General features: G+C 38.2%; 3 protein-coding genes and 1 pseudogene across 5 annotated transcripts in view; 1 reads left to right on the top strand and 3 right to left on the bottom strand.

Annotated features, from left to right (window-relative positions):
- On the top strand, window positions 1-2,866 carry LOC149049883 (uncharacterized). The gene is made up of 3 exons (XM_089196342.1): window positions 1-879; window positions 1,372-1,629; window positions 1,816-2,866. The coding sequence occupies exons 1-3, from the start codon at window positions 564-566 to the stop codon at window positions 2,244-2,246; spliced, it is 1,005 nt and encodes a 334-aa protein (XP_089052468.1). The 5' UTR covers window positions 1-563; the 3' UTR covers window positions 2,247-2,866.
- A 2,533-nt stretch (window positions 2,867-5,399) lies between these two features.
- Window positions 5,400-10,689, bottom strand: LOC113668331 (uncharacterized). 2 transcript variants are annotated; one of them, XM_089195510.1, is made up of 3 exons: window positions 10,496-10,689; window positions 10,067-10,179; window positions 5,400-5,930 (listed from the first exon to the last, which is right to left on the bottom strand). In XM_089195510.1, exons 2-3 carry the CDS (start codon window positions 10,116-10,118, stop codon window positions 5,581-5,583), a joined length of 402 nt encoding a protein of 133 aa, XP_089051636.1. In that variant the 5' UTR covers window positions 10,119-10,179; window positions 10,496-10,689; the 3' UTR covers window positions 5,400-5,580. The 2 variants fall into 2 exon arrangements, with proteins under 2 accessions (XP_089051636.1, XP_027040018.2); XM_027184217.2 differs by lacking the exon at window positions 10,496-10,689 and adding an exon at window positions 10,258-10,416.
- A 221-nt stretch (window positions 10,690-10,910) lies between these two features.
- Window positions 10,911-14,937, bottom strand: LOC149049884 (uncharacterized). Its single transcript, XM_089195511.1, has 2 exons — window positions 13,436-14,937; window positions 10,911-12,339 (listed from the first exon to the last, which is right to left on the bottom strand). Exons 1-2 carry the CDS (start codon window positions 13,485-13,487, stop codon window positions 12,002-12,004), a joined length of 390 nt encoding a protein of 129 aa, XP_089051637.1. The 5' UTR covers window positions 13,488-14,937; the 3' UTR covers window positions 10,911-12,001.
- Window positions 14,938-16,812: 1,875 nt separating this feature from the next.
- LOC149049885 (uncharacterized) overlaps window positions 16,813-26,570 on the bottom strand; it is a 9,981-nt pseudogene continuing 223 nt past the window's right edge. Inside the window, exons 1-3 of the transcript XR_016183437.1 lie at window positions 25,794-26,570; window positions 17,549-17,686; window positions 16,813-17,318 (exon numbers count right to left, since the gene is read on the bottom strand). The exon at window positions 25,794-26,570 is cut by the window's right edge and continues 223 nt beyond it. The product of XR_016183437.1 is annotated as an uncharacterized LOC149049885 (transcript). The remainder of the gene's footprint in view (window positions 17,319-17,548; window positions 17,687-25,793) is intronic.

Below are 26,570 nucleotides of genomic sequence, written 5' to 3' on the forward strand. Positions count from 1 at the left end.
GGGGTTAACCGACTAGCGACAAAGGGCGTAAAAAATTACTGACTACCGACGAAACGGGGAAAAAATTACCCACTAGCGACAAATAAATTCTAACCGACAACCGACAACCGACAACCGACAACCGACAACCGACAACCGACAACCGACAACCGACAACCGACAACCGACAACCGACAACCGACAACCGACAACCGACAACCGACAACCGACAACCGACAACCGACAACCGACAACCGACATGGTCAGACGTGATAGGGATGTTTGTATTCAGAAAGAACAGCATTTTGATGATTTCTAGCTCAGAAAATCCTTCTTCACCCGACGTAACCACATTAATTCCAAATTTAGCCGAATTATAGAATTTCTTGTCTTCAAATTACTTTAAATCCACGGGATCCTTCTTTTCGGTGAGCAGCGTGGGCTCATTTCTAGAACAGCGGCTCGTAATCGGGCTGACAAGACGCCCTGCTGTCTCATTTCAAGAACAGCGGATCACAATCGAGCCGACGAGACGCCCTGTTGTTGTCTTTTTATTACTCGTTGTTTGTTCATGCGGTCGGGTCATGACTGGGATTGCTAAAGTCATCGTGAGTTTTTTTCGAAAAGGTGAAGAAGTCGCCATCGAACGTCATCGAAGCAGAGTCCCAGTAGACAAAGAAGCTCATAGAGGAGTATCTGAACTAAAAAAACATCTTACGGAGTTTTTAGGTCTAAAGGAGCAGGCACATCAATATGGAATTGGCGGATTTTCGTTAAAGTTATTTCGCCTGGCGAAATCGCCTGCAGGCAAATGCGAAAATTTTGCAATTGTGACGGATGGGCAATGGCAGCTTGAACTTCCAAATTTAATATCGGATGAAAGTAGCAGTGAGCTCAACGGTAAGTGTGGAACGCGTGCAGCGGAGTTTGATGAATCACTTTAGTTCTGTAGTTAAATATTAAGCTCAAATATTAACGTGGTTAAACTCTGGTTCCACCGTTTTTTGTTTGTTGTTTTGTGGAGCGGAATGTTTTTTTTTTCTTTTTCACCGTCCATTTGAATGCGAAAATTGAGAAGAAAAATCTCTACAAAGAAGTAGCGAATAAATCAGTTTATAAGCTTCTTTCTGATTAATTGGTGAATGAACAACAGTGTAGCTTAACATATTAAAGACCCCGTTTATTTATACACGCCCTTAAATTTATTCGTTTCTGAAAACCAGACGTTCAAATAATATTCAATTCTCTCCTCGAGGGAAGCTACGCACGAGAGATTTCGCTCGATGTGCACGTTTTATACATCTTGACGAGCATTTGCTGATAAGAACTGTGTAAGTTTCTCAAAAGCCTACTAAAGAGAAAACTTAAAACACACGGTATTTAATATTTTAGTACACATTATCCAAGAGGTCACAAACTGGACCGGAAAGCCAGTAGTGTTGCTGAAGGCGCCGGCTACATCTGATAAAAGCAAGCAGAAGTCAATGAACGACACTGAGAAGAAAGGTGACGAGTCAAAAGTGAGAAGGAAACGGAAATCACGAGAAGAAGCAAAAGAAGATGAAAATCTGGCCAAGAGGATCATGACTGAAGGAGGTGACATCGAGAGAAACGAAAGGCAACAAGGAGACCTTCAAAAGTTTCAGGATGGTAGGGCTGAATTAGCACTTGTAGTTCGTTTACCTGATTTTCAAAAGTCATAAATTTCGCTACTTTGGAAATTCTGCGGTATTCCTTATTTATAAACACACACATCTAGATGGGCAGCAAAGTACTACACGCATGACAAATCCTACTATCCGGTACCTCAATCCGCCATGCCCCTTTCTGCTATAGCTACGATGACACCTTTGCCAAGTGAGGACATAACACCAGGGATGGAAGGACAGATCAAAGAGTGGCTAGAGAGTTACAGACCAGTACGCCAACGGACGGTTAGGAGTGAGACCACAAAAGATAAGGCTGGGGCCTTGCCGCCAGCTGTCTACGCCGTTCACCACACCGACGAGTCTGAAGAGAGGCTCCGATATCCTGAAGAAAACACTGTATCGTCAGCAAATGCACAACGCGTTGTCAGCATACAATTTGTGGACGAAGGGGGTGTTACTGAGGTGTTTGAGGATCACAGAGAAGTACAAATCGATGAGTATGAGACAGATTCGGATGACGAGGAATCAGATTTTGAAGAACATCCAGAGGTTGTCAACAGAGCGTGTGTTACCCGATCCGGCAGGGCTGTTCGTGCGTTTGTGCGTCTCGACATGTAAGAGGTACTAACAATTAAAAAATCCATTTAACGGTGCAGATATATACGTATGACAACCAAATTTTTGGCAAAAAAAAAGAGAAAAAAAAGAAACCTCGCAGAAAAGCCACGAGAGCTGTTGAATAATAAGTGTAGTGAGTTTTTGTGGACGTCTCGGAAAAAAGACTTCCGTGGCTTACAAATTAAAATTAGGTATCCCAGGGGCTAGAGTGGGTGTTACATTCTTTGTAGAATTTACCTCTCTTGATTTACTTCGATGCCCCGTAGTCGACAGGAAACAAATTCACATCTATAATAAAAGCTTTGGTGAATTTTATCGGTATACTAGATTTGCAAACAAAAGTGGGGTAGATGAGCACGTTGCTAAATTAAAAAACAGCGTTAACGAGGTTTAAGTGAAAACAAATAATGAATTATTACAAGTATTACACTTCGTCTAGAGTTTAAAGTCTTAAAACTGGGCAAATTGCATAATAAATGTGAATAATTAACGTGTATTTTTAATTATTAACTGAGATTTACCGACAACCGACAAAGGTCAAAAATCTTAACCGACAACCGACAAAGTAATGAAATTTTAACCGACAACCGACATTTTGACCCCCCCATTCAGACCCTCTTAACAGTACGATGATCGAAAAAAATGTTTGAGGGCTAAAAGACCTTCGTCACTGGGGAGGCGACAGTATAAAGAGATGTAATATCCATAGTGAAAAGAAGTTTGTCTTGGCCAAGGAAATTAAAAGTCGCAAAAAATTTCAAGTGTGTGTCGGCTGTACCGAATGTATGATGGTAAAGTTTTGACGATAGGTGCCATCATTTTGTCTAAATAGCTGGAAATATGTTCGGTATGACAACTGCAGGCAGAGATCATGGGTCATCCTGGGTTGTTAGGGTTTGTGGATTTTAAGTAAAAAGTAAATACACGAAGTTCTGGGAGTGGTGATGGTAAGATTTTTGGCAGTGGCCGGCAATTCTTGTTTTGCTATAAGATCATTAATCGTGTTTTTGACAGTGTACGGTAGCCAATTTACATTATCAACTTAGTTTACAATTCTAAATTATCCTATAATATCTGATTGTGGTCAGTAACCGAGTGATTTAAAGTTTCATCAACTTTTAGAGCACAAAAAGGCAAAACTGCGACCTCGTGATCCAAATGGTAGCTTTTTATGCGCAAAAAACCCATCTACAAGGCGACATTTTTATGAATAATCAGAATACTGTTGGAATACAGCCATTGAGGGCATAAATATTCGGCGAATAAATTTTGCATTACTTGACTGGATATGTCAGACGGGAACTAGCAAGTTCTGCTTACGAATTAAAAGGGCTTTTTGAAGTGCTGCTCCTTGCTAAGGAAGCAATGAAACCATTATATGCTGAACGTTAGATGCAATCCAATCAAATAAAAGTTAAACTTCGTTCTTCATTCTAGTTTAACTGAAGAGGGAGCCTCACCGATAAGCCTTCCTAGCTTCTCAAACTTCCTCGCCTTTTCCTTTTTCTATTTCATATTTCCTATGTATTATCTATGCAAATAAGCTGTTCCTCTTTTAATAAAAAAAAAATGATTTTTTTTAAAAAATTAGAAAATCAAGCAGGTCGGATGAAGTCGAGCTGAAATAAAAATTCTAGGAATAACCGAGTGTATTTCCCTTTACTTTCAGCCTTGCTTTACCAGGAATGAACATTTTCAACGTCACTGATCTTATTGTGATAAACAGATTCTTAAGTAGGCGCAAAACCAACAGAAAACAGAATTAATTGAATAATACTAAACGAATTGTCGCAACCTACCAGCAACGGCCTGCGAGATGAGAATGGTCACCGTCAGTTAAAGGCAATTCATGTTCAAGACTCGTAAATCTACAGTTGGCTTATCTCAATAGCCCTTCAAAGGGACAACAACACCTTACAGCGTTTGGTTCGTTTTCTTGATCACTTACCCATAACAATGGCAGTTGTCAGTTGTACTCATCACAAACAGAGTTTTTATTGTGCGAGAGAAGATCACGTCTGATTAAGTTTTACAAAAAAAGAATGTACCGTTATCCTAATAACTGAACTAATGCGTGATTCTTTTGAAATACCATTTACCGTAAGTCCCAACAGAGAACTTCCTGTTGTTAAGCTTCATGGCTGAAAATCTAAAATCAATTATCATTCGAAAAGGGGTAAGGCTGAAAAGATTGGATTCTACTTTGTTCAGAACTTTGCATAAAGCAATGTATTTTGGTTGAACTTTGGACGAAAAAAATGCGTATCTTTGAACAGATGTATCCATTTGTCGATAAATGTTTTTTCAACATGAATTATTAATATCTGAAAAATGAGAAACAAGGATAATTTAGCAATGTCGATAAAGCATAGCCCCGTGGAAGTTCTGCTACTACGCGTACTTGCTTGATTCAGCTGATATGGACGATATACCCAGGGTTGTGACTAAAAAAATTGGCCTAATGTAAGAAATTTTTTGGCCTAACGTTTGTTACCGCTTTGCATTTTCTGGACATAAGCGAAACGCGAGTTGATCCTAGCTACTGTTTTCACTAGTTTCAAAATAACGCATTATTAAGGGGTAAATAATGTTCATCAGCGCGAAATAGCCTTCCAATCAGATTACTTTTCTGAAATTACCAATTGTCATCTACAAATATATAGTTTGTGATTTGGTGGGAGGGTCAGATAGGGGAATATTAAGCTTAAGGTCATGAAAAACGGGCAGAGCGTTACCTTCCTGATCGGCCCGATCTAACTTAGTTGATAACCATTTTATCGTGTGAACGCCACCGCTTCTCTATGTCTGCCTTGAAATATATGTCATAAAATCTCCGTTTGGGGCTGATGGTGCAGGTAGGGCTAGAGAAGAAGTCTTGGTTCATCGTACGGCGCAGCGAGAGGAAAAAAGAAAGGAAGAGAGGGAAACAGCGGCGGTCACTCAAATAAAATACTGATTGACTGAGTAAGTAATGTGTTCGTCTAACGAAGCGTATGTGGACAAACAGCTCGTTTCCAGGCCATTACAAGCGCCCTAGAAGATGCGCGTGAGAAAGAAAAAAAAAGGAGCAAAGATAACAGTACGGTGGGCTACAGAAGTGAACGATCGTGAGCGCCCTTTTATTCAATCATACGAAGTCAAGCCACAGAAAAATAGATTTTGAAAGTTTTAATGGAGAAACAAAACGCGAAAACCAACAAAATGATTAAAAGTGGTAACAATTGCCAGAAACTAAACGTGCACGGGAGATTCCGCTGCTTCAACTGTTCTGAAACTGAGTTTCGGTGACCACGCCAACGGAAATGAAAAGTAGACTTGTACAGCCTTTCACGGCTTACTTCAGCAGTGCTAAGCCCAGGACAAAGCAAACGGCCAACAGGATGACGTTAGAAGTGAAATATGAGCTTGCGTTACATCCGTCTTCAGAACAGCAGCCAACCGCGCAATGGTAGTCCTTCAGAGTATCTTTCAATTTATCACAAGCGGACTTTTGGTCGTCACAGACCGATTGGTACGCACATCCACTTGCAACCACAGCATCGTCATCTTTGCTTTTAGACCAAGATCTGATGCATTTATCGCCGAGAATACACGTATGTAAAAAGGTGCCTTTGCTTTCTTCCAACTTGCTCTTCTTACACGTGTTTTCAGTACCCGCGCAGACATAGCATTTTAAAGCAAAAGCTGACGAATTAAAAAGCAGAAAATGATGAAAAAAATGTGTACAGATAGCATGTTACTTACACTATATTCCATGGGGTTTAAAGACTTACTAGAAATGCGCTATTAACTCTTCATCATGCGTACAGTGGCGGGAGTTTCATTGCTGTCCTCATACAGATTATGTCTACTCTTTAGAGCAGTTCTCATAATAACTTTAAGCATTTATTTTTGCGTTTGAGAATGTCATGTCAAAGCAAAATGTCCACTGAAATGAATTGAATGAATGTACATCCTGGGAGGTGGGTGGGGAATTTCCTTGATGGGCCTAACGAAACACGTATTGCAATTGCACAATAAAGTACGGCTCTTTGGATCTCGAGTCTTGAACAGGGCTAGAAAATGAGCAGATTTTGTCCTAAGTGGGGCCAGGATTTTAGGTCGGGGGTAATAAACTCCTATCCTTTTGGGCGGAGTTAAGCGACGGGAAAGCAACCATCTTCCCCTCATGCCACTACTTCTTCAAACCTTCAAGGAACGTTTTACTCTACCTTGGATAAAAACGAAAGGAAAGCCAGGACCCAAAAAGTGTAAAACTTATGAATGTTCTTATTAAAAGAGATAACATTGTGCCAAGAGTGATAAGTATTCATAAATTACCCGACCCAAGATAGGTGAATAAAATGTTTCCCCTGAGTTTGACCCACACCTAACGTACGACAGCTTTGAATCAATCCCTATGAAACTATATATCATTTTGAAGCTTATAACCTACAAAATTCGATAGTTTACCAGCCTGTTGTTTTTTCTATTTTTCCAAGATACAGAGATAATAACTGAGCAGAAAGAGAAAACTACTCGTCTATCTTCCTTCGATTTATAGGCGCTTGGGTTTTATCGTTTCGGCAAACAGTCTTTGGAAAGTCAATCAGAGCATATTAAGTGGAGATCCGTGTTTGGGCGGTCCAGGGCATTCCGCATCGGAAAAAAGTTTTGCCTCAAACTTTGCATATCTGAGGGGTTTGGACACCATTTCAATTTTGATATGTGTTTTCAGAGGTTCGTCATAATTTATTTAAAAACACCAGTAAGACAGATTTCTAAAATTGGTCAAAAGTACTCTTTCTTTCTTGAGTGATATTTCTCCAGTCCAGACCAGACCATGACTTTCGAAAGCATAGAAATACAAAAACATCTTGCACTTATTATTTCCTTAGTCGTAGTGACTTTAAACTTTTGGTGATTTTGCTAGCGTGACATCAGAATTATGCAAATTAGTCTGTTGAGCAAACTCTGACCGCACTATATTGGTAGCTTCATGAATTTTACATTTAACCATTTAAAAAAAAAGGAGGTGATACTACGACAGAGCTTCCAGAACACACAGCTTTATACTCCAACCATTTTGAATGGCTAAAATCTAGGAAATGATTCTATGTTGTAATAGAAGAGGTGAAAAAAAACGTATGGAATATTATACTGATTAGCAATCGGTCAACGTTTTTTTTAAAATGAAACTCTTTTTTAAAAAATTGGTTTCTGTCCTTTTATATTTGAGTTTAGAGAGCTTAAGCTATTCAAACCGGCATAGACATTTCAGAACCAAACTACAGGATTTTATTTAGCGTAACTAGCGATAACAGCACTAAACTAGTCGATCGAGCAATCCCTCTGTTTTGGCGAAGTCCGCCGCGCAAGTCGAAGATAAATCAGTAAGAATAATTAATGCTGGGGCCTCTTTCCAAAAGCTCCCGGCGGCGCGCTAACATCTATGAAGATGCCTGGAAGACCTAGGCTAGAATTCAAAGCAAAAAATCACGTAATCGCCGCCTTATTTAGACGGGAGAAGTACACAACTGAATTACGTGACCGAGTCACTGGTTACGGTGAAGTATGTGCTGCTATAGATTACGTGCGGTTCTTCCTTTTCCTTTCCGTAAAAAAAATATGAAAGCTTAGGGAAAAAAATTATATTTATATAATAAGCGCGCCGCCGAGCGCCCTTGGAAATGGTGTGAAAGTGTGGAAGTATTTGGAATTATGCAAATGAGGGTTTACCTAACCCACATTTATCTCAACTTGGTAGTCTGGAAGTGTGGAAATATGCAAATTACCTCAAAGAGAGATTGTCACTCAATTGTGAAAAAAAGGCCAAATAGGTAAAGGTTGATTGATGTCTTCTTTCAAAATTATGACCTTTTCAAGTTCGAGCATGTTATTTTTTTTTCTGACCTTTGCACTCTTAATCACAGCTCAAAAAAAAATATTTTGAAAGTCAAAATTGGGCCTTACAGATTTTTTCCTTCAACTATAGTAATTTTATTCTGTGCCAATTTTCAAGGGAATCGGTTTAATTCAGCGAGCCCCAAAATCGAAGATGTTTGGCAAATTAGATCGAAAATTAAAGCAGAGAAAAGCGCTGCCAAAAATTCCATACACGATTTGTAAACTTTGATCGGAATTTGATTTACTCCTAAATTCTCGCCAGAAATAATGTTTTGTCTATTAATGGGATGAATTGCGATAGATTTCACTCCGATATTTAAGATTCTGCTAAATATAGCTTTTGAAAAATTTTGTACCTGAAAGTATCTTGTATCCCTAACCCTTCAACGCTCAAGATCTCATTCGTAATTCTCGTTACTGTTTGCCATATAATTCCTGTGATACTAGTTCTGAGATTTGGTACTGGATCAACTAAAAAAATCCTCAAACTTACACTTTTCTACATTCTCATCAACTGCTTGATATTGTGTTGATATTGTAAGGAGAAATTCTGTCCTGGTCACTCATGGGAGTTCAAGGGTTAATTGAGATAAAAGTTTCTAGAAAACTATTGCCTTCCCGCGGGGCGCCTCTTTGTTTTGTTATGAACGTCAGGGGTTCTACAGTATCATTGGCTGGCAGCTCAAAGTGCAAGCCTGATGTTGACATGATTCTTTAGGCCTATTTACACGGTACGACTTTGTCGCATGCGACAAGCTTACGACAGGCCTACGACACGAATTGTATCGTGTAAATCAAACCTACCACTCGCTTACGACTGTCGTGCACGTCACGAAAAATGTCGTAGGATTTTAAAACATGTTTTAAAACGCTGCGACAATCGTAGCCGAAATTGATAGAAAATGACGTATTTTGTGACAAATTTCTACTGAGTAGGGGAGGGAGGTGAAATTTTCTTGCGTCAAAATGGCGGAGGAAGTCGCCTCCGGAAAGTCGAAGACTGCTTCCAAAGCGAAAAATACATTCTCAGATGAGGAAACAGAGAATATTATATCACTGTGGAGCGAGGAAGAGGTTCTTTTCCTTCTCTTGCAAATTATTAGGGAGCTTAAGCAACCACGACGACGACGCTGGGTACGACGCCAAGTAAAAAATGAATTTATATTTTATGAGCGAAATTCACAGTTGTCTAGATCTGTTCGGTTCGTTAATGGCTCTAAAATCGTGCTCGAGCTAAATGTGCAATGACGGCGTGTAATTCCAAATGGAAATACGAAATATTAGCCGTCGTCGTCCACGTTCCGTACAGGACGCAGAATTTGGTCATTTCACGTTGTTGTTTTGCAGAGGATGGCAAAGAAATGTACAAAGATTTATAACGCACGTGCATAGCCATTGTTCTGCTCATTAAACCTTTTGTTGGATGACGTTCTCGTTGCCGTTGTCGTCGTGGTTTGCTTATTAAGCTCCCTATTGAAACAATGACCGCAGCCGAAACGAGTGGAATTGCACGCGATTTTGGCATGTCGTAGGTGAAAATGTCGTGCGCGTGTAAATTGTCCTAAGTCATGTCGTAGGCCTGTCGTAAGCTTGTCGCATGCGACAAAGTCGTACCGTGTAAATAGGCCTTTTGAGGAGGCGTAGTCGAAGACGCAATATTACTTCGACAAGATGCCTCTAATTTAAATGAATTAATAGAGTAAAAAGAATGAACAGAATTCCGTAACCTTTGATTCGAACATTAACTGAGAAGTGAAGACTTAAATTGTGTCGGTTTTTTACTCATTGATGGATTATCCCGCTCCCAACAGCCACATCACGTTTACAAGTTCGGTCATTTCGCTCTGTTTATCAGGTTCATTAGTTTTAACTATATTTCGGAAATGTTTTCGTTGCTACCGCTGAAATAATAGAAGGAATTGTGTATCACTCACCTGGGGCAGCTACTGACACAAGAACAGCCAATGTAAGCAGTAAACGACTCATTTTTGAGGCTGTCTCCCTGTCTGTTTCGGAGTCACACGTTTCCTGCCTGGCGCAGTTTTGCCTGAGACGAACGATAAAAATATATGTAGATGCATTACAGTCACCAGTGAGGAGTTGATCAATACAACTTTAAACTTACCTTGCTCTAAAGTATTTAATACAGAGAAAAGAAATGTAAATTAAGTGTAGTTTTTTTGCCTCTTTTAGCCGCTTAAAATGTGTTTTCCTGGTGTATATTCTTAGGGAGTGGGATGTGTTCGAGTTTGAGTTGGACTTTGTTACGACATGTTACGATTAGTTCGACAGCTTGCCTTATTTGGTTATTTGCCTAATTTTAATTCAAAAATTCAAAAATATGCAGTGATTTTACTACTCACGGAAACTGCCTCCAACATGGCGTTTTGAGTTTCTAGTAACACAGAACAACACGAAACAGACCAGGAGCAAGCAAGTTACGTTTCGAGATAAGTGTTGACGGTCCTCATCGTGATTTTAAATCTTCTACCTTCAAAGTTTAGCTCTGACCAGGATTTGTGGCAATTTTTTGTTAATGACATGATACATACCAAATATTTGTAATTATCAAATTTCCAACTCCGAATGTTCTGATCATAGGCAGACCACACTATGTGCCTGGTTAATAATTGTTGATATGAGACGAACAAAATCTATGAAGGTTAGGAATAAAGGTTTGAAAATTGCATATCCAAATAACATCTAGGTCCGAAGATCTCAATAAATATAAATGAAATGTTCATCGACGCATTTGTGGTATTTTTTTGCCCTCATGGGTCGTTTAAGCGTCGTTTTTTAATGAAATTACTTTTGGCCGCAAGCCGTTTAAAGAAGAAAAGAAGTTGATTTCACTATATGTTGTGGACATGTAGCGACGAACATTTATTTTTAGAGATATTTACCGAGTATTTCATTTCATTTCGCGAACGCCAATTAAATTTTGCGATCCCTCTTTTCTCTCAATTAGAAAAGACCAAAGCTGACTACAAAAATTTCAGCGGCGTTGTCGGAAATGAGACTGACGAGTCTGCTGTGTTCCGAAACTTCACCATTTATTTTAATCAACTTGATCCCCCTCTCTCTCTCTCTCTTTCTTTCTCTCTCTTTCTCTCTCTTTCTCTCTCTCACACTGTGCTCCCCTCACCCTCTGGTCTCTCTTAATTATATAACATGATCATATTGTCCTCAATGTCCAAATTGTGTAACAAAATATGTGTTTATTGTTCATCGTGGTGTAAGATAAGAGATTAACTTTGTTCGTTTGTCTCACGATAGTGCCACTTTTGATGTTGATCGCAACGTTTCGACTGCAATACTGCTAGTCTTCAACAGGCGATGAGGTCGATTGTTTACGTGTCGCTGTTTGTAGCACGTTAGTACGCTGCTACTGGTGTTAATGAGGATCGAAATGCACAAATAGCAGCGTACCAACGTGCTACAAATAGCGACACGTCAACAATCGACCTCATCGCCTGATGAAGACTGGCAATCGTCGCGATCAACATCAAAAGTGACTCTATCGTGAGACAAACGCACACAGTCCATCCCCAAATGTCCAAATTATCTGTCACCTCTGCCTGTTGTCACCTTATAGCAAAAACTCAACCGGAAATTAATTAACTTTGAATAATCTCCGACAGCGTTTTCCATCGAGTGGAGGCAACCGCAAGTCATGAGAGCGGAGCTCATACCGAGGAAATTTTTGGCATGTACTATTCCAGTCAATACTCATCTATTTAGCATATTAGATATTCCTTTTTATGGCCTTTAAATCACATATAGCACGCTTGGGCCGCCTGTCAAAAGTAACAGAAAAATTAAATCAATACGAAAAATAAAGGACGAGCATCGCTCTAGTCTTTGGCGCATCACGTAAGTAGAGTCAGGCCAGTACCAAAGCACGTGATGAACAAAATAATGTTGATGACGATAGTGGAGCTTGCATTGCATGCGTCGTTAGAGCAGCAACCAACCGCACATTTCTGGTCGTTATCCTCACAGCGTTCTTTCGCCTGTTCGCAGAGAGATTGTTTTGCACATGAGCTAAACACCTCAGTTAGGCCATCTTTGTCTTTTGTCCAAGTTCTCATACACCTGTCAAACCCTGCCAAACAGGTTTGCAAATAGAAGGTCTTATTGCCCTCCAACTTTCTCTTGCCACATGATTTATCAGTACCTTTGCAGGTGAAACATTTCAAAGCAGCAGCTAGGAGACATGAGAAAAAAATTATCCAGTTTCCTTGATTAGCTTTGTAGTTAGCTAAAATATCAACAATCTTTGAAACCAACGCTACGACTATTAAAAGAAGTGACGTGGGCCCAGATGCACTTCCATTTCGCTTTAGGAAACAGGAAAAACCTACGCCCTCCTCTAAATAACCTTGGTCCCTTGGGAGTAGTTGATGTTTTGACAAACAGCGAAGATAATGACTTGTTTTTGGATTTTTCGAAAATGGTTTTGGAAAATATGGAAAAATATGTCATCCGGGGAGGCAGACTGCGGTTTTTACTATGTGCTAAAAACAGCTACGGTGAAATCGACAAAACCCGGCCAACGGCCTGATTGTCTAATTCTGTCCTCTTATTTTCTTCTTGCTAAGAAGCAATACAGCATAAATCTCTTTTATAATCTTTATTTAGCTGAGGTATTTATTGACGGCTCCGACTGGTATAAATTAACCTGAAGGTATAGGAATGGCATGGTGTCAATTTGTTCGAAGATTTATCGATAAATTTATCAATGACTGACCGACCGACAAGGAGGTATCAAAGATCAGGAAAAGCCAGAACAGGAGCCTATTAATTGGCTCCTGGCCAGAACGATTCTCTACTAAATGCCGACCTTCGATATTAATCACACTTAAAACATAAGTGGATCTATGTCCTTTCTGTGGATCTTGACCTTCCTAAGTTTAGAGAATACACAGGGATCCTTTGAGTAGTGATTGAAAAACTGAAAATATTTAGGCTAAATGACTAAATTTTTTTTCAGCTTGTCAAATGCATGAAAATTTAGCGTTAGCGCCTCTTTCAGTGATATCAATATCAGAGATATAGTTTGCGTAGATAGCTCGCGACAGCGCAAATTCATCAATAGAGGTTGATTCGGGTACATAGGGTGTAGTAATGATAAGAGAGGAATTAGTGAAAAAGTTAAATGTGGATATATATAGGAAAAAGATTAACCGTAAGTTTCGCAGTTAGATATGTTTGATTGTCTGTACAGTGTAGTATTTGGCCGAACTGCGGATATACGATTGATATTAAATCTGAATAATTTTAAAAGTATGCACCGCTCTTACCATGGGCAGCTATTAACAGCAGAATAGTCAGCGTAAGCTGAAAACGGCTCATACTTCTGGCTCTACTCTTGTTTCGGAGATTAACCTTTCAAGATATCAAAGGATACCCAAGTTGGCTTCCGAAATGTTTACTATGATCTTTGGTCTCTTGACTTGCACGTGGCTAGTCCTTGCGAGCGAGGATAGCTTTGTGGCTATTTATTACCAATAAAATATTTTTGAATGTTTTCAATCCTGATGTTATTTTATACTTCCGTTGCTCCGTGCTTAAACGTGTGGCAACTATTTCCATCTGGCTTAGACCATGTTTTGTTTTTTTTGGTTTTCTTAATCGATCTCTGAATTGTGAATTGTTACAGGGGTTATAAGAACATAAGACATAGTTCTAGATTGCCGACAAAAATAATAAACAAATTAACAATGGTCGAAAAATATCAAACCAAAAACCTCAAGGCTGAAAAATTAGTGCATTGTTGAGACTGATTGTCATTCAAAGCAGTGACTTCATGATATATTTTTCAAAGATGTTTTATAATGTTAGCGTAGTCAAAAGCAGTTTTTTAACTGGATTAGAGGTAAAAGAGTGAGTTAGCCATGTACGCCGGAGAAGCAAATTAGCAAATATTCTCAACAGCACGTGCAATCACCAAGGACAGGGCTGAAAATAAAAATTGTCGAGTAATCAACATCGATTATTACGGACTGATGTCAATTTCAAACAACCATCGGTTTTATTAATATCAAGTTACGCTAAGGGTCGACATGGGGAACGGACATTCGCCAATGATAAAACCCGAATAGTGACCGAATAGTGCGAATAGTCGCGAATAGTGACGAATAGTGATGAATAGTCCCGAATAGTCGCGAATAGTCGCGAATAGTCGCGAATAGTCGCGAATAGAGGCGAATAGTGACAAACAGTGGCCGAATGGTGCGAATAGTCGCGAATAGTGACCGAATGGTGACCGAATAGAGCGAATAGTCGCGAATAGAGCGAATAGTAGCGAATAGTAAAAGTAAATGAATTAATAATGAAACAAAAATATTTATTGCCCTATTTCCAAGATTTATTGGATTCAAATGTGTGTATATAACGATTATTTGACGAAAAAGGTAAGAGTAACATGTAGACTGGACCATTGGACCCTTGGACAATTTTTTGGACCATTTTATCAAGGGGGAAGGCAGACCATCAGTACTTTAATTTTTTGTCATGCGAATGTGGAACTGACACCTAAACCCGGGACTATAATAGTTATTGAAAATATCGCCAATTCCTGTTTTCAATCCTCCACTGTTAAGTCATGCGTGTGCCTGTTGAGTCGACTCGTGCCTGTGCCAAATGATACTCACGGGTTAGCATGAATCATCTTTCAGTTGCCTCACGTCTCCCTTTTTGTATGTGACAAAAGAAGCGAAGAAAAATCGCGACGGTTTCACAACATGGGGTGTAATCCAGCTGTCTGATGAAATCCTCCTGACATATCCAAGCTCCAGACAATAACATTTATCGGGCAGAATCGGTCACAATAACTGACTTCTACGTTTTGCAGACGGTAAATATCGGCAAGCAACAGTAGCCACCATAGTTCCACTTCGCAGGTTTCGTTGGTTTTACGCAAGAAGTGATTGGCAGCGGCCCAGGCAAATTGGAAAACAAACCTAGGGGAGGCGCGAGGAATACCTGATCGCGATTTCCGGCGTCGGTGATTAACTCCTTTGTTTGCGAAACAGATGAGTAGTATCTCTATTTTAATGATATACATGATTGAAACACAATTCATATGTTATCCTGTGTCTTTTTTGTCAAATAATCGTTATATACACACATTTAAATCCAATAAATCTATGAAATAGGGCAATAAATATTTTTATTTCATTATTAATTCATCATTATTAATTCATTTATTTTTACTATTCACCACTATTCGTCATTATTCATCACTTTCGTCACTATTCGTCACTATTCGTCACTATTCGCACTATTCGGTCACTATTCGGGTTTTATCACTAGCCGCTGACGAGGGCCAAAAAAACATCATGAAGTCTGATTGTGACCATTCCGAGCGCTTACGCGTTCTCAATTCACCGTAATATTGTGTTTGCTAATCTGCATTAATGCTGAACAAAGCCTTGTGAAGAGTACGAGAGAAAAAAAAGAGAGCGAGAATTTTTGAAGGACGAGAACACTTCCACAAGGTCTCTTGACCACGCCAAGCTGCAGAGGGGAAACTAAGGCAGACGCCTTCTGAAAAGAAACGAGGCTCTCCAGAGAAATTCGTCAAAATGAAAGATCGTAACAGTAGCTTTCGAAAAGTGTCTGTTTTGTCCCATTCTAATCAGGCAGTCTTAACCACAGGAGAGCTGCCTAATGAAATATGGTTCTCAAAGTTTAAATGGGGCATAAAATGTGACCGCACCTAACTTATAAAATCATAAATTTAGCACCACTCTAGATCAAATTTTAGATGTAATTGAAATCTTCTGTCTTTAGTATGTTGGAGCATCTAGGCGAAGATAAACGTGTAACGCTGTGCGAAATAGTTATTGTTAATTTCAGAGTGAGTGAAGCTACCTGAAAAAAAAAAATGGAATAAAAAACATAAAGAAAAAAAAAGGGAAGAGGGAGTCTTCATATGAGTGAAAAGCTAAAAGCCCGGTAAAGCCGTTCCCTTCAGCAGTTCCAATTCCTGGCCCCGGAGTTGGTGACGGTAAAAATGAGCCCGCGCTACATCCGTCTTCAGAACAGCAGCTGACTGCGCTGTGGGTAGTCCTTCAGAGTATTTTTTTGAGTTTTCGCAAGTGATTTCGTATTGGGTTCTATCCCCGCCAAAAATCAAAGGCTCACCCAACAATCTGGCTAACACTTGTTGATTATTGACTGTTAAAAGAAAGTCAGGAAACAAAGGGTGTAAAAATTTCCAACAAGTTCCAGGGGCACCCAATTGAAGCATTCTGCCAAATATGTGTTCCGCAAGGGGTTTCTTGCTTGGTGGGAACATTGAAAGATGAGCTGATATACTTGCTGGGAGATTTGGAAAATATTTGCCCTGGGTACAGATCTCTTGCTGTTTAGATATCTTTATTTTTTGTTCTCCTAAATATGTTAGGTTCAGTAGGTGACATGTGCTTTAAATAATGTTTTTCTATAACTCCCCAAATGAAGTGGTAAATTTGAACCCCTGGCTACACCCATCATGTCCTTTCATGTGCAAGTCTTAGGGTTTCTTTTTTCCTAGTTTGGGGATTTTTCAAGACCTAGTAGGGAAACAGAACTTCACTTGTGTTTATTCTGGGAATGCAGAACAGATATCATGTTAACAGAAACTAAAACGAATGTTTGGAAGTGTTTATTTTTGTTTTCTTTGTAGCCAATATTTTTCCTGCTAGCTGGATGCCCCTGAAGTTTTACTACAATATTATTGGTTTTTGTTATGACAGCCTTGGATCTTCCAGACGTTGGCATTCTGTCACAGCTAATGCAATACTTATTATAAAAATAAGACTATGTGTGTTTCACTTCTCTTAACATTTCCATGACAATAAAGAATTGTCTGTCAATTACATTCATAAAATGTTATACCAATTTGTACTATAAGTTAGTGGTCAACATCAGTCATATAGCTGTGATAGAAAGTCAAATATGGAAGAACTCCTCTTTATGTGAAGCTTAACCCTAGGGCAGCATATTTAATAGCAATATCACAGTATTTCATAGATTCTTCAAAACACTGATACTTTGCTAGAGTAGTAAGACTCAGGAAACATGTTTCTGCCACTGAAAAATCAGTGTTGGTGCCAAAGTTGAATAACATGACATCCATTGTGGGCAGGATGTTAGTTCCTTTCCAGAAACTTCACAGGTTGATGAGTCCTGCTCCATCTGAAAAAAAAAAAAGTAAAAAAACCCTCTCATTTTTCATTGACCAAAAAGGCTAACTAGTGCTTATCTTTCCAAGACACTTGGATGAGAAGGATTGTTTCTAGGTTGTTATTACTTTTAAAAATTAAAAATTGTCATTTTACAAACAGTTAGTTCTCATACTGAGGAGACAATGGTTGTCAAAATGGATTATGTGATTTTTTACAACTTCATTACTGACATAATCGTACCTTCTTTTCTTGACTCTATCAGGGTGAAGTAATTCATATCGAAGTCTGCTGCCTTTGAATTGTTATTGGTAGAATCTTTTTCCTTGAAAGTAATCTTCCCTTTGAACTCATCTCCTGATATTACTCTTTCTTTTTATCCTGAAAAGATGAAATCCAGAAGACAGGGCCACCTAACCAGCTTAATACAGCCTCCTGACATACTAGTCTAGTGTGATGGCCAAAAGAAAGTTTGTGAGGAGGCTTATATACCACTCAATACTTCTCTACTGACATAAGATGGATAAAGTTGATAAGCCTGCAGTAAAGCATGTAGCCTGGGAAGCAAACTCTCTCTGGGGAGGGGCTTTTATCTACAATCTCATTCTCAAAGTCCATTATAGTGGCAGAAACAGGCTACTATGCTTATATATCTTTGCCTGATGGATAAAGGTAACAGGAATTCTCAGTTGAGTCTGGAAACAAGATTGTTAAAACCAGGTTGTGAATTCATACATATTAAGAAGCTGTCCACGTAAAAGCTGACATCTCGAATTTTGGCTGATCACAGAATTCCTTGAAATTTTTACTGTGAGATGATTAGTCTATTCTATTGGCAAAAATCACATTTATTTGGCTTGTAGTGCTATTTCGCAAAAGTTTTGCGATGATATGCAGGGACGGTCCAGGATAAAGAAAATTGTTTATTTCAGAGTCAGTTTTAAGCTTTTCACTTGGGGCTCTAAAACTTGACGCATTTGATTAAATGACACAAAATGAACATATTGTATAATTTTACATTTCTTCTATTGATTGATATCTAAAATATGACACAATAATTGAGAATTATGCTGTTTCAAAAATACAACACAGACAGCCCATTTCAAATTTGAGCTAGTGTGCTGTTGGTCCAAGAAGCTTTAATCAAAAGTGTAACGAGATCGGGCATTCTGACCACTATCTGTGTTTAGCACTAGGGCTAGTGTTTAAAAACTGAGAAAAACATTTTTGGGGACTAGTCTTTTCGAGCTGCAGGAGCTCAATAAACTTTGCTTACAGTCCGTGGTCAAAGTGCATATAACTTCATTTATGCATATTTGTGGTTACCTCCTTTCTCTTTCAAAACTTATATCTGAAGAAATGACTATTCTGAAAACTACCTGAGCTTTTTTGTTAAGGTGAGGAATCCATAAATTCATCAAAAGATGCCTCAAAATCATAAATTACGAAGGTGTAAAGGAATGTCTTCTTCATAACATTATGCTAAATTGTCCCGGGCAGACTGTAAAAAAAATATGTTGACAAAATTCCATTCAGTTAGTCCTCACCAGTCTTATACTGTAAAAAAAATTAAAATGCTCTTATTAACAGATTTAGAACTGCTCATTTAAAAGGTGTAATCATGAAGACAACTACATGTTTACCTGAGCTATGAGAATGCTGATTTCAGTCATGTATCACGCGGGAATGTCACAGATCCATTTTTAACAACATTGCATCAGTTATTAAGTGGTTGAAATAAATGGTTAACAACAACAGTGATAAATTACCTTTTTTACTGTAATTAATCTACTAAAATTACCTTTAGTTACTATGCACTGAAAGTGTAACTTTATTGAAAGCATATCTGTTTTTATTTTGCTTTTTGTGTGCTTGTTTTCTTTTCTTTTAATTGAACTAATTTTAAATAATGTAATATGCAAATTTTATATTCAACATGTTGACACTGCGATGGAGATAATTGAAAATTCTTATGGAGAAGATTTGCATTATTTGCTTTGAAGAATGGCCGCACTGTGTTCGTTTTCATGCATTTCAGGAGGCAAATGTGAAAATAGTCGGGGATGTACAGATTTAGTACCTTTGAGTGTATGCAATGCTGATATCAGTGGGCATCTAATTAAACACCACCTTTCAAGGGAAAGTGTGTCTGAAAAGGACTTAACATTAGCAAGGGCTGGTTTGTTGCAGATCACTGATGAACTGATAGAAAAGATGATGGTTTGCTCAGCTCATCCTCATGAGCTAGGAAAGTACTGGCAAGTGCTGAAAACTTGCCAATATCCAAGACATGAAGAAAGAAAATAAGCAATTTTTGGAACATATGTTGTTGATTTCAAGACAGCAAGAGAAATAAAAAATATCATGGGAGACACCATATGAATTAATCAATTTTCAAGCTGTTTTTGCTAATCTGGAAATTGGAGAAGAGAAATGCTCCTTGTAAGGCTTGGTTTTAGCCATTACAGACAAAGCATAGATTCCAATGGGTTTAACTTTTATTGCATACTGCTGTTGATCTCATCACTTAGTATTTGTCATGACATTTTACATGCAAGTGAGTCCACAACACCTATTACTTTGGCTTATATTGGGAGTTAAGTATAAAGTAAGAAAAGAAACAGAGGTTTTTATTGTTGCTGAAGTCTTCCAAGAGGGGAAACTGGGTTCTTATTTAGAGGTCCCCTGAAAAGAGGGTGTGGTGGGGGTAGGAGGGAAAAGCAGATGGATACAATCGGGTATACATTGTGGGAACCAACATTTTGCTTTCCAGAGACACCAAATAACTCACTAAAGTTTTTCAAATTAAAGGTTTAATCTTCATAAAATGTTGTATACAACTCAAAATCTCTCCTCTCTAAAAATGTCACCAATGCGTATTTTCCACAAGGTACGTAATTTGAACTGAGGCTCACATAATTTCAAAATGAGGTTGTCAATCACAAAAGTCATGCAACTCCAAAAAAAAAAACAGTCACGAAAGCATCTTACAATAATACAATAATACAATATTTATTTGCCATATACGACATTTACACATGGAAAAAAAAAATGAAGAAAATTGATGACAGAAAATAAATGGCGAGAAAACCTGAAAGAAACCACGAGGCTTATAACAAGTCAGGCTTTCTCACTTAAAATAACTAATCTTATATTAGAATTACAATATGGACTTATGGTAATTAACTTTGACCGCGCACACGTACACACACACACGCACACACATATTAAGTAAGTTAGTTAAGAATTACTGCCTTACAGAAGCTAATACTTAGAGAGAAGAAATTCCTTAAGCTTTCTTTTAAAAGAAGCAGAGGAGGGAGAACTAGTTATGTCAGAATTTAACGAATTATAAAAGTTTGGACCTTGAAAGTAAATTGAAAACTTCCTGGTGTTCGTTCTGCACAGTGGCAAACGGAAGGACTGAGCATTCCTAGTATTATAATTGTGGATTTGACTATTCAGTAAAAAAAAGTTATTGAATTTGGAAGGGAGTGTAGAGTTCTCGAATGAAAACATAAAAGTACCTAATTGAAACGAATGGATATCATGAAATTTTAAGAGTTTAAGTTCCTTTAAAATAGGGCCAGTATGGGCAATGTATGTAGAATTGCTTACTATTCTTAACGCACGTTTCTGTAAGGTTACAATTCTTTGAAGGTTTGACTTATAGGTACCAGCCCAAGCTAAATTGCAATAATACAAATATGGAAGGATCATAGAATTGTATAAAGTACGAAGGGAGTGAGTAGAGAGAAAAAACCTAGATTTATGAATAATACCTATAGATTTGGATAATTTATTTGCTGTTAAGGATATATGCGATTTCCAGGTCAAATTGTCATCTAATAAAACACCCAAAAACATGGTCTCAGAAACACGAAGAATAGGCTGCTCATTTATGAAAACTTGAAATTCAAAGGATTGCTTCTTTTGCCAAGGCTTGAATACCATAAAATTAGTCTTGGCTAAATTCAAGGAGAGCCGGTTTGCTGCAAACCAGGTTGACAATTTGTTTAATTCTCTATTTAATGTGTTAATTAGGTAAACAGGGTCATTATGGGAGATAAATAAGTTTGTATCATCAGCAAACAAGATTGCATCAAGCAGGGAAGCATTGTTCAAATCATTAACATACAGGATAAAAAATAAGGGACCAAGAATAGAACCTTGAGGCACCCCACAGGGAATCCCCTGTGGGGCAGATCTAACGTTATTAAATTCGACAAATTGTGTCCTCTCAGAAAGATAACTTTTGACCCATTCTAGTGCCAGACCACGGATCCCATAATGATTGAGTTTTTCAAAAAGAATGTCGTGATTTACCGTATCGAATGCTTTCGAAAGATCTAGGAATACTCCAATGGCATGTTCTTTTCTATCAAATGCAGAAGAAATTTTGTCACACAAATCGATAAGCGCAAGGCTAGGAGAGCGATTTTTTCTAAAGCCATATTGATTATCACATAAGACATCGGAGTCATTGAGATAATTCATAATGCGGTTGTAAATTATTCGTTCCAAAAACTTTGAAAAGCACGGTAGAACAGAAATAGGTCTGTAGTTGCTGAAGAGAGCTTTGTCACCTGATTTAAAAATAGGTATGACACGAGCAATTTTCAAATCATCCGGAACGATACCATGAGTAATGGAGAGATTTACAATGTGTGTTAATGGAGAGGAAACGCTGCATATAGATCGCTTTATGATAGACATAGGGATATTGTCATACCCAGCCGATTTTCCCGCCGGAAACGTAGATGCGATATCTATAATCTCCTCCTGAGTTGCTAAATTTAGGAACATTGACTGAGGGAAATGACCAGGAAGAAAATTCTTATACGAGGTCGTAGATTGAATTCGTTTAGCGAGGTTTGGTCCAATATTGCTGAAGTAATGACAAAATCGATTAGCAATCTCCATTGGGTCAGAAATATCTTGATCATCAACCTTAAACACAGAGTTGGGTTTAGGTCTCAATTTCTTGCTGTTTAGTACCTCATTAAGCAGACGCCAAGTGGCTCTTATATTGGATTTTGACTCGCTTAGCCTCTTATCATAATATAAACGTTTCGCGATTCGTAGGGAGTGATTCAGTTTGTTCTTATAAGGTTTATATTTCGCTTCGTTCCAGAGAGAGGGGTTTGAAATATACTGCTTGTATAGTTTGTTTTTCTGCTTGACAGATTTAAGTAAGCCCTGGGATATCCACGGTTTCCTAAAGTGAAGGCGACGCTTCAGTTTCTTCAAAGGAAAATGTGTTTCGTAAGCTTTAGTGTATCGCTCAAGAAATTTGCTGTAGCAGATTTTAGGATCATTATACCCGTCTATATTGAGCCAATCAATACAATCTAATTCCTCTAGGAAGTTGGAAATGTTTAGCTCGCTTTTGTCACGGACAAATATGTTCTCTTGGTGTTCGCGGGTACACTTATGATCGAAGCAAATGGAAAAGATAGGCAGATGGTCCGAAATATCCGTTATTAATAGTCCAGACTTCAAATAACTGTGCTCGACATGGTTAGAAAAAATGTTGTCAATCAGAGTTGCAGTGTGAGAAGTAATTCGGGAAGGTAACGTGATTAACGGAAAAAACAGGTGAGAATACAGGCCATCTAGGAATTCCCCGGTGGCGTTGTGGTTTTGATTTTTTAGCAGATTCAAATTAAAATCTCCCATTATATAGCATATCTTGTTGTCCCGAGATATTTTCCCTAATATTTCGTTCATTCTGGTCACGAAATCATTTACATTTTGATTTGGAGGGCGATAAATTATACCAACAATGATATTTTTCTCATGGGGTCGAATGATCTCAATGAACAATGCTTCCATCACCTCAGCTTCATCAGCATAAATATCGGTGCGAATTCTAAAATCAAGATTGTCTGATACATACAAGCCAACACCTCCACCCGATTTAACAGGGCGATTTTTGTAAACAAAGTTATAACCATCAATTTCGACTCCAACTGGTGAATCCATTAACCAGGTTTCAGTTATCCCAACAACGGAGAATTTTATATCTAGAGAGGTTAGAAGGGTCGATAGTTCATCAACCTTTTTTTGAAGGCTTCGAATATTTAAATGGAACAATGAAAGATGATTCAATTGTTCACGACTAATCATGATTTCTTTTTGAAGAGTATCGTTAAATTTATCTTCTACATAATAAGAACACCCGCCGTCAATATTAAAATGTATGTCAGGGTCTAGATCATCCGAACGAATTAAGAACCGCTCAAAATCGGAACTCAAAGGGTTGATAAATAAGTTAGATAGTCTCTCGGGATCGAAATGAACAGGTCCATTTCTGAATTCATAAATCACCGCAGCAAAGGTGATTTACATACATCTTTCATCTACATCTACATCTTCCGTACACCTTTCTCTCCCAGCCTTAATTTTGTTCCGATCCCAGTGCCCCATCCCAGTTTTAACATTCCCAGTGTTGATTGGACAGAAATCATTTAGGTGTGTATTACTAGCAATCTGCACAGACTGCAGAAAGATATACAGCAATTGACATTTCCCAAAAAAGGATTGGTTGTACCCTGAGGAAACTAGACAACATGTGTTACCTCAAAGATGTGTTTTAGTAACAATCTGTTTGTTTGTTTGTTTGTTTTTAATTTCCTTTGCTGGGAATCAAAACATAAGGCAACCAAACACATGCCTATTTTCAGTTTTTTTTTGTTTGCTTGTTTTGCTAAAGATGCTGGTATTGAAACCATAAGCCGCATTGCCCCTTCGACTCCATTCCTTAAAGCTCCACCTACATGTGGCTGGACTCCAGGATCAGATGCAGCCTCTGTTTTGACACTTTTGGTTACCAATGAAGATTGGCGAAATAGCACTACAAGCCAAATAAATGCGATTTTTGCCGATAGGATTAGCTAATCATCTCACAGTAAAAATTTCAAGGAATTCTGTGATGCGCCTAAATTCAAGTGGTTGGTTCTTACTCAGTGAAGACTACACAGCAATGGACACACAAATGTAACCACAACTTCTTATGCCGACTCAAATGACTATATATTTTAAAGTCCTATTGAAAATCACATGATGTAAACAAATCTCTCTAAATTGCATACTCATAATGATTGATTATAATCACATCTAAAGGGCCCCTTTAAATTTAAAAATGCAAATAGACATCCAAAAATTACACCACTTGAAGGTGATAGTCAAGATGAAAAGGGAAATATTAATTCATAAGACTTTAAGATGCCACTCAATTTGTACTGCTTTTTGTTTACTACTTTGTTGTACCACTGAAAAACATGGCATTACAAGCTGCTTGCTGGTAATCAACATCTTGGGTAACTATGTCTGTAACAAAGTTACATTTTTCCGTACATAACAAGGTAAATTTTAGTATAAATTACCACAAAGATGGAATAGTATCACTTTTGACATCAACCTTTTCTATTCGATAACTGTTATGTCTCACTGTTCATGTGTTCAATGTTGTTGAAAATGGGTCCATGATATTCTAAATGTCAAAAGCATTGCAGCGTTACATGACTGAAATCAACATCTTCAAGCTCAGGTAAACACAAAGTTGTCTTCATCCTGACATCCTATGAATAGGCTCTTCTTAATCCGTAAATCAAAGCATTTTAATTTTTTTTACAGCATAAGATTGGTCAGGACTAACTGAATGGAATTTTGTCAACATGTTTTTTTACAGTCTACCTGAGACAGTTTAACATAATGTTACACAGAAGACTTTCTTTTATGCCTTTTAAATTTATAATTTTGAGCCACATTTTAATGAATTTATGGATTCCTTGCCTTAACAAAAAAGCTTAGCTAGTTTTCAAAATAGTAATTTCTTCATAAAGAGGAAGGAAGTAACCACAAATATGCATAAACTGTCATGCGCACTTTGACCATGGACTGTTAGCAAAGTCTATCGAGCACCTCCAGCTCGAAAAGACTTAGTTCCCAAAAATTTTTTTCTTTTTTTTGAAACACTAGCCCTAGTGCTAAACACGGATAGTGGTCAGGACTCCAGATCCCGTTAAACTTTTGAGAAAAGCTTCTTGGAACAACAGCACGCTAGCTCAAATTTGAAATGGGCTGTCTGAGTGGTATTTTTGAAACAGCGCAATTCTCAATATTGTTGTGTCAGATTTTAGATATTTTGCCATCAATCAATAGTAGAAACGTAAAATTATACAATATGTCCGTTTTGTGCCATTTGATCGAATGTGTCAAGTTTTGGAGCCCTCATCGAAAAGCTTAAAATTGACTCTGACATAAACAATTTTCTTTGTCTTAGAACGTCCTTGCATATATATCGTCGCAAAATTAAAGTAAAAATTTCCAGGAATTCTGTGATGCGCCTAAATTCGAGTGGTTGGTTCTTACGCGGACTGCCTCTCAAGCACCTTCATTAACATGAAGCGTCAGAAGACATGATTACATTAAAATATATACAATATACAATCAAAACTATAAAACAGAACAGAAAATCTCTCACCGGAGACACTTGGACCGAACGACGTCATACTCCTTTCGACAGTTCGTTGTCCAACTCCAAACAAATCACTGCATTCTTTCACTTTCAAGCCTTGCTCCGATAAACACGATAACAGTTCCCTTTTTTTATCAAACGAGGGTCATCCTCGACGTCCAGCACGATTTAATTGCGTCCGATATCCTTGGCCAACTGGAGAGCTGCTGTCTGCTTCGATCGCCAGGACAGTCTCGTGCAAGCAACTCATTGTATTCACAATGTCGTCCGCCACATCGAGGTTGACCAGCATCCTGGTGATGTAGTCTGACCTTAAAACTACTGACCCGATTTCGCTTGGATCATTTTAAAAATCTTTCAATTCTGACAACAAGGTCATTGATAGCTCGCACGACACCCGATAGTTCGGCCATTTTGAACCACAAGCCCTATGCAGCCTGCTCTCAGAGAGGGATGTTTTGTTGCGATTACGTTATTTGACATTTGATCTTTTTTTGGCGGCTCTAGCACGTTGGTGCATTAAGAATTCGACTGGTAAGTACTAAAACATGGAGCGACCTAAAACCACCTAAAACCGCCTAAAACCACCTACAACCATCTACAACCACCTCAAAAATTTCAATAACGACCTACAACCACCTCAAAAACATCTACAGCCACTCGCAAGCTATCAAAAACCATCTTAAACAAGGCATAAATGTCTCAAATAAGGCGAAACGACAACATGTCAAGTACATGAAATACGAGAATCGAACGAAACCTCCACCTCCCCCTGAAATCTTA

The sequence above is a fragment of the Pocillopora damicornis genome, chromosome 2 (genome assembly GCF_964200805.1).
Source record: "Pocillopora damicornis chromosome 2, jaPocDami1.2, whole genome shotgun sequence".
Taxonomy (NCBI): Eukaryota; Metazoa; Cnidaria; class Anthozoa; order Scleractinia; family Pocilloporidae; genus Pocillopora; species Pocillopora damicornis.